The sequence below is a fragment of the Nicotiana sylvestris genome, chromosome 1 (assembly GCF_000393655.2).
Source record: "Nicotiana sylvestris chromosome 1, ASM39365v2, whole genome shotgun sequence".
Taxonomy (NCBI): Eukaryota; Viridiplantae; Streptophyta; class Magnoliopsida; order Solanales; family Solanaceae; genus Nicotiana; species Nicotiana sylvestris.
Window position 1 is genome coordinate 130447231 of NC_091057.1, and position 8787 is coordinate 130456017.

Sequence of the window (8787 nt, forward strand, 5' to 3'; positions counted from 1 at the left end):
GCCGTCTGGATTCTCCTTTTCAAGTCCCTGAGACAAATAAACTTGAAGCTCATTTAGATGTGAAGTTTCATCATAATTTTCACCTTGAGACCCCCTGAACTCCGTCCAAGATTTAAGAGCTTTTAAGCCCGCAACTCTTTTAGAGGATTGTGAGCTAGACGAAGTAGGGGTTGGAATAGTTGGCCTAGCATGCTCTAAGGCAAGTTGATAAGCATTATAAACAGTTTGAGCGTTAATCTTAATTGAAGCTTTTGCATCTGCAAGTGTCGCAATTTCCTCATTTGAAAGATCTAAAGCCTTATAAATATTTGAATACCAAAAATGAGGACCTCCCAATTTCATTGTAGGATTTAGCATTGCAGCAAGACCATAAATAGGAGGGATAGGAAAAAAATATTTTTTAAACTTTTGTTTCATTTCATTTATAGCAAGTTCATAAATATCCCCACCCTCACTAAATTCAACAAACAAATCAGATAGTGCTGCAATATAAACTAAACAGTTTGAAATAGTAGGATAATATTGCCCAGAAAATGCATTTGTTGCAATTTGAAAATGTTCTAAAAAATCTAAAAGAATTTTAACATTAGTCCAATCTTGAGTGGTAAGCATTTCATCATCATCTTCACCACCTACCCGAGAATTAAACGTTGCATTAATTGGGTTTCTATATTCATATGCTACTACTAAACTTTCGTACATACAATTCCATCTAGTCGGGCAAGGTTTAGGAACCTTTCTTTCTCTAAGGCCATATTCATCACATTTTTTAAAATACTCTCTAAGTCTACTTCTACGGTTTGAATAAAAAAGCCAATTAAGAGCCATTCTAACCTTTTCAATTTCTATGTTTAATATTCGCATACCATCACCGACAATTAAATGATAAATATGACAAATACATCTAACATGGAAAATATTAGTAAATGCAGGATTTAGTGTTGTTGTAAGCATGCCTATAGCACTGGTGTTACTAGAAGCATTATCCATTGAAATTGCCATTATTTTATCGCTAAAGCAAAAATATCTACAAATATCTGCAACAGTGTTAGCTATAAATTTACCTGTGTGACGCGAATTAATTATTCTATAATTTATGGACCCAGATTTCTGTGAACCCAAAAGTATAAGATTGAGGTCCACAAATTTATGAGATAAAAAAGAACCTCATATATATAAGTTGTATGCGACACAAAATAAAAATACGTCTTTTAATAATGATGATAAATTTATGCAATTTAAGGTAAACACCGACTAAACTCCGTCAATTATTTAGTGTAGATATGAATCCGTGACTTGTGAGCAGCGACCAGACACGGGTTCCCCTTAATCCACCGTCATTTGCGCAGTGTATCACTGCTTAACTTCACTCATCTGCCCAACTCCACGCGTTTCAAATCCCACCATTTTTCTTCCATTGTCCTTTTATTCTGTCTTCTACTTTCCTTTTACATTCCTTATTAGGTTAATCAATAGTGCCATAACCCTCTACAATCCTAGTCCTATTATTAACGTGCATCACTAGTGTTCCAACCGACAAAATGGTGGAAGAAGAAGTAGGAGAAGAGTACCTTTTCAAGATTGTGGTTATAGGGGACTCTGCTGTTGGCAAATCCAACTTGCTGTCGCGTTTTGCCCGTGATGAGTTTGACCATAACTCTAAGGCCACCATTGGAGTTGAGTTCCAAACCCAAGTAGTGGAAATTGATGGCAAGGAAATTAAGGCCCAAGTTTGGGACACAGCTGGTCAAGAACGTTTTCGGGCAGTCACTTCTGCTTATTATAGAGGTGCTGTTGGGGCTCTCATTGTTTATGATATTAGCAGAAAGACCACTTTTGAGAATATCAAATGTTGGCTTGATGAACTCAACAGTAAGCCCCTTTTTCCTTGGATTTTATTTGGCAAAAGCTGTGAACTTTTGCGGATTTCTTTTTGGACTTGGATTTGCAATGATTTTGTTTTGATCTGGATCCATTGTTTTGATTTATAAGCTGGAATAGTTGATACTGTGCATTTTATTCCCTTTTTGGTAAATGCTGATTTGTTCATTTTGACATCAATTAACTTGTGTTGTGCCTACTTCTCATCAATTTTTGGGTGTACTTCATCTTTATTGATGTTATAAGTTTGCGATTCGATGCTGCAAATGTGGTTTAAATTAGCAACTACATTTACTTGGGAACAACTAATGGAATTCCCCACTTACCAGAAAAAGGGTGTATTGCAAATTGCAATGTCTCTGGAAAAATGCACTCTTGATTTACTAAATTGTTTACTCAACAGTTTACACATGGAAATACAAAACTAATGATGTCTGATTCTGGGTGTAGCAGTTGTTTGTTTACTATTGCATAAGGTTCATATCTATAAGCTAGCTGTAAGAGTATCAATTCTGCTGGATTTTTTTTTTTTTAAAAAGTACCAATTTTGCTGATAATTTTACTCCTGCGCATTTCATGTGTATGAGCATGTGTTACTTTGTTTCTAAACCTGTTTGAAGCTCGACATGTTGCAAGTTTCATTTTGTGTGTTTTGTTTCAAAGTGAGCTGTCATCAAGATTGGTGACGGTAAAAGCACTTTTGACTACATTGTATCAAGGCAAATTATTTGTCTACATATGATTGTGAAAAATGTAATAACTGGCCAGCTATGGACAGCTATATAGATTATTTACTGGTACAGCTATTGTGAGTAGCCTGATAGAGTTGAGAATAACTACAAGGCATACATATAATTTTTGGATTATGGTGAATGGAGAGTCACATCCCAGTCTTCCTTGTATGAGGTCCAACCTGTGCTTACTTATGTGTCAAGAGAAGTAACCTAAATATAAGTTTGAATTTTGGCATAGTTGAGGCATTAAGGATCATTGCTTTAAAATCACGTCATTTTCTAGCTCATCTTCCACTTGCAGTTGTGCAACCAAGATAGTTCTGCTGGAAGTCTTGGACTTGTCTGATTTTCATACGGTCGACCCCAACTAGCTGGAATTGAGAAGTTGTTGTGTCTAAAATCTGAAACTCTAACATGTTATGAGCTAATTTTCAAAGAAATGCAGATTGAGATAGCCCATATGTAGCATGAAGAATATTTGATCTGTATTATTTGATTTCAGTTGTTCACCAGGCTTCACATAAGTAACCTAAAATTTCTGTATCATCGCAATTTGTCTTATCCATTCGATAATCTGAATCTATGTGGATCTTCTCGAGCACTGCAGCTCTGCACATCCATTGTTGGATTCTACTAACAGGAACTCACAAGTTTTAATAAATTCTCAAGTATTCTTCCTGCTGATTCATAGATCAAATTTTATTTCTCTCTACTTAGAACCATTTTGGAGTTGTTTTACTTTCCCCCTTCTGTTATTTCAATATTCATGTTAGTATATAGTTTAACCTATTGCTTAAATGGTAATGCAGCCCACTGTGATACAACAGTTGCAAGGATGCTTGTTGGAAACAAGTGTGATCTGGAGAACATCAGAGATGTGAGTATAGAGGAAGGAAAAAACCTTGCAGAAGAGGAAGGATTATTCTTTATTGAAACATCTGCTCTGGACTCTACTAATGTCAAAACAGCCTTTGAAATTGTCATCCGCGAGATATACAAAAATTTGAGCCGGAAAGTTCTCAATTCTGATTCATACAAGACAGAATTATCAGTCAATCGGGTTAGCCTTGCCAATGGAACCGATATGTCAAAACAAAAGGCATCGTGCTGTTCCAGATAGTATTTTACGATTATTATTATGTGGATCTTTAGTCTCTTTACCTTTTTAGACACTTATCCGGTCCTGAATTTAAGCTGGGCAGTTTCTCAAGGGTGCATGTCGTATTACGTTTAGTTCATTGCTGTGTTACTGGCAGTTTTGCAACTAAGGGGTGCAGTACGCAATAGCCCAACAAGGTATAATTGTATCTTTACGAGGCAACAGAATAAATATTTGAGAAACGTTTGAGTTTTGACAAAATTCGTAAAGTTCTTTTCCTTCATTGCAGACAATGACTTTACCACTGTCAAGCGTGTCGATTTAGCCCAAGACCCGTAATATGATACAATTGAATTTCTAATTGGTTTATACACATGTGAATTAAATATGATACAAATATGAAATAGTAATATTAGCTTCTTTTTTTTTTTTTATATAAAAGTATTTTGTGTCCTTTCAATGAGTACAAATTTAGTTGTTTATAGCCAAATTAGGGGAGGCAGGATTCCCGAATTAAGCTCCTTTATAAGGTGAATAAAGACAAGAGGGGTTGCTCTGGTAAGCAACCCCCACTTCCAACCGAGAGGTTGTGAGCTCGAGTCTCCTCAAGAACAAGGTGGGAAGTTCTTGGAGGGAAGGATGTCGGGGGTCTATTTGGAAACAGTCTCTCTACCCTAGGGTAGGGGTAAGGTCTGCGTACACACTACCCTCCCCAGACCCCACTAAGTGGGATTATACTGGGTTGTTGTTGTTGTTGTTGTTGTTGTTGTTGTTGTTGTATAAGGTGAATAAAGATCACTCTTGTTAGTTGTATAATCGTTGAGAGTAAACGCTATAATTCTATATAACGGCTGCTCTTTGAATGTTGCCCTCTTCAACTGGTATCTTGCTTTTAAACTCCTCTCTAGTCTTGGTATCTTCGGAGCTCATACAATACTAGTCGCATGCTTGTATCCAGTATCAGCTATTTGCTCACGCATCTCTTACATGTCTTTATTACCACGTGTCACACCTCCTTTTTACGCACCCGCGGGGGCGCAGGGGAGTTTTTTCCAATTAAAGGACAATCGAAACGGGATTTGTTTATTTATTTCAGAGTCGCCACTTGGGAGATTTAGGGTGTCCCAAGTCACCAATTTTAATCCCGAATCGAGGAAAAGAATGACTATATTACAGTCTGCGTACCAGAAATCTGAATAAGGAATTCTGTTAACCCGGGAGAAGGTGTTAGGCATTCCCGAGTTCCGTGGTTCAAGCACGGTCGCTCAACTATTATATTCGGCTTGATTATCTGATTTTATACAAATGTAAACTTATGTGCAAAATTTAACTTTCAACCGCTTTTATCATTTACTGTTATTTTTATCAAGAATTGTAACATCGTGGAAACAACCTCGAACCACGTTACAATCAATGTACCCGTGGTTAGAGCTACATTTCAACTCTGTTGGGATTGGGATTTGAGTCACATAAATGTGCACCCGAGTTTAGGAAGATAAATTATTAAAAGCGTGCCTAACGCAACTAGCGTATTGTTATTTTGGGTAGGGCCGTGAAATTCGCTAAACGGCCCGACCCGGAATCTAAGTATTTAATACATATATTGTGGGAGGGCTCCGCAATCTGTACATTTATTTTGGCGAAGCTAGTCTCGTTTTTTTTTATTTATTCTCTTTTTTCTTTAGAAAAGGACAAGGCTAAAATGACTACATTTCTTTGCTACTTCGCGAGGTCATGGGTTGTCGATTAAACTTATTTGATGAAACGAGTATTTTCCCGCGGGATTAAATTACTACTATGATTTTAACATTACTACTGCATGTACAAACAACTATTAAGACAAACATTTAGATAACAATAATCTGAGCATGAAGAAATAAAATGCCGAATAACTACTTAACATGACGGAACAAAGGAAATGCATTCACGACCAAATTTCAATATCATACGGAGTTAATTAACAAGAAATAGTGATTTACAAACATCATATGAATATGTCTCGCTCATTTGCATACTATTCGCATGAACTAGGATTGTATTTCAACAAACACATGTACATGTTACTAAACCACAAATATGAAGGACACGGACAGAGATAACCTACTTGATATTATCGTCCGATGCGTTGGACCTGCGACGAAACCTCGGACAACAACCTCGACGTACCGGACCTCGACGAACCAAAGACGACCTCAACGACCTCACCCCGGACAGAACTTCTGGGCTACTTTTCGAATGTTTTCGGTTAAGTTTCAGCTGGCGTGTGCGTGTTTTTTTTCGGTCAGTCGTGGCAAGGAGGGAGGGTGATTCATGGTTGGACGTTACAGACGATCGTTTGGACGTGGGGGTGGCGACTGGTTTAGGGTTTTGTTTGAAGGAGAAGAACGTGGTGGTTTAGGGTTCTTCTGGCATTTGTTTGGACGTGAAGGCGTGGACTACTGGCTGGACGATGCAGCAGCGATAGCTGCTGATCGACGAGGGATGAAGGGTCGTTCGGTCAAGGTGGTGAGGCTGCCATGGTGGTTGGTGGCAGTGATGACGCAGCTGGTGGTTTGGGCGACGTGGACAATGGTCGTTTGGCTTGAGGAAGAAGCAGATGTGGAAGGTCGACGGGGCTCCGGTGGTTATGGTCGTTCGAACAGTTGACGGAGGTGGAGGGAGCTGGTAGCGGCGGGGGGTTGTGACGAAGCAGCAGGGCTCGCCGAATTTAATGGAGGAAGGAGGCGATGGTCATGGTGTTTGGTGGTAAGGTCGACGATGGGGTTTTCTGGTTCGTTTTCCGGCCAGTTATGGTGGTTTTGGGGTGTTGGTTATGGTTTTGGGCAGTGGGGGAATTGGTTGGGTGGTGTTTGGACGGTGTCGAGGCGTTGGGGGGGTTGCTCGTTTTGGTCCGTAGGGTTTCTGTTTCTTCTTCTTCTTTTGGAAGAAGAAGATGTACAGTGCCTCAGGTTTTTTTTCAAAATCTCCAAAGTCCCGTCTTTTTCTTTCAAAAGTTCCCCTCTCTTCAAAATGTTTTGTCCGTGTTTTGTAATGGGTTTGCCCAGAAAAATGAGCCCCACGCGTGGTGGGGTTCGAGGCTTATGTTCCCCACGCGTGGTGGGGTTCCCCGTGTATGGGATTACGTCCGTGTTCCCCACGTGTGTCCCTTCATGTGTGGTGGACTCGGATTATTATGGACTAGGTCCGAAATTAGGCCTAAAAGCGGGTAATTTGAACCCGAATATTATTCTTTTGCCCGGACCCGATTAAGAACACAACGTTGTTCGACTAATCCTATGTAAGCAAAATAACTACAAAAATAAGACTAATATTTAAACAAAACTATATATTTTTTAATATATTTTTCAAGATTTAAAATAGCTACAAAGCATTAATAAAACTATTTTTTTTGTAATTTTCGTTTTTAAATAAGGATAAAATATAAAGTAATATTTTTGTATTTTTCAAAAATTAAAATGACTACAAAACCTTAATAGAATTATTATTTTTTTGTAATTTTCGAAATTATATAAAGTACAAAAATAAAGTGCAATTTTTGTATTTTTCAAGTTTATGAGAAATACATAAACTAAAATTTGTATAAATATTTTTTGTAATTTTTCTTTTTGCAACGAAATTAAGTAAAAATAGTTAAAATAGGCATATTAGACCTAATTTCACATATTCACGCTAAAAATGTGAAAATTCTCGGGGAGGGTCAAAAATCCGGTGTCTACACCACGTGTTCACTTAATGAACATCCACATGTCATTTTTAAATTTTATCTTTTACAGATAGTCCCCCTACTTTTCGGTGACTCAACTTGATGTGACCGGGAAGTAAATAAGACTTTTTTTCTTGGCAGGAAAGTTTTTGAACGATTTCTGACACTTGAAAGAACGTACATCTCTTTGCATTTAACGAGCCGCACACGTGTTAACCTTCAATTCAACAAGTATTTTCACCAGTTACCTAGGTAATGATGGCCTTGCATTGTGCCGCCTATAAACTTCTCCCTTTTCACCACTTTCATCTTTAACTTTTACAAACTTTCTTCTCTAAGTCTTCCTAAAGCTTTTCTGCAATTCCCATTTTCTCAGTAAAAACTTACAAATTCGTACTTTACATCACCATGTTTCGGCTATTTCATCTTTCGATTACACATGAACTTGCATCGACGGCTAGGCTGCTTATCGGGCGGATTGGACGGTTATTTACTCTTAACGGTTTGGCTTATCTGTTATCGGCTTTTAAATGTATTAATCCGCTAGCCACCCGATAAAATATCGGGCGGATTGGTATCGGTTTAGCTCTTATCGGGCGGTTTATCGGCCTAATTCAATCTTGTATGCATTGATTGTTTGCTGATAGCCTAGCATACAAATTCAGAATAAGAAATTACACATTGAGTCCGGACATACATGTCTATTAACGCCATGTAGTGTGTCATGAGTTGTGGAGTGAAAAAAGCAGAACACATTGCATAGAGAGTGGCAACCATGATAAGGTTACTGTAAGACGTTGGACAAGGATACAGATAGGTACAATTATATCCTTTAAGGAGGTCTGATAGTGTATGACTTCTTATGAAGTACTAATTACTAAAAGTTTCCTTCTATTTAGTGGAATAAGTGTGTTACAGAGAATGTTTGAATAGTTCAAGCAAGGTGACACGACTGTTCTAAGGTTAAAATGTACATCTGTCAACTGTCATGAGAGGTGCTAAGCTTAGTATAACATGAGCTTATGAGAAGATGAGCTGAGTGTCAAAGATATGACAGGATGACCGAGTCAGAATAAGCTAAGACTATGTCTTTTTGGCTTTAATCCAAGTGGGGAACTCTATCATTGATAACTAGATCGCATGAACATCTATTGTTACGGTCCCTAGGCTAGGGTTAGAGATAGAGTACTGGAAGTAGAAGCGTTTTTGATATTTAATATATATATATATATATATATATATATATATATATATATATATATATATATATATATCTTAATGGGTTAACGGATTATCCGTTAAGAAAATTGAATAATTCGTCCCCTGTGAGACCCCATATGTCTTTTTTTTTCTCTCTTCTCTTACGTAAT

At 37.7% G+C, this 8787-nt stretch overlaps 1 protein-coding gene across 1 annotated transcript; it reads left to right on the forward strand.

The window, feature by feature from the left end:
- The first annotated feature begins 1266 nt into the window (after positions 1 to 1266).
- Positions 1267 to 3975, forward strand: LOC104214674 (ras-related protein RABA5b-like). The gene is made up of 2 exons (XM_009764384.2): positions 1267 to 1872; positions 3425 to 3975. Exons 1-2 carry the CDS (start codon positions 1542 to 1544, stop codon positions 3733 to 3735), a joined length of 642 nt encoding a protein of 213 aa, XP_009762686.1. The 5' UTR covers positions 1267 to 1541; the 3' UTR covers positions 3736 to 3975.
- Positions 3976 to 8787: the final 4812 nt, after the last annotated feature.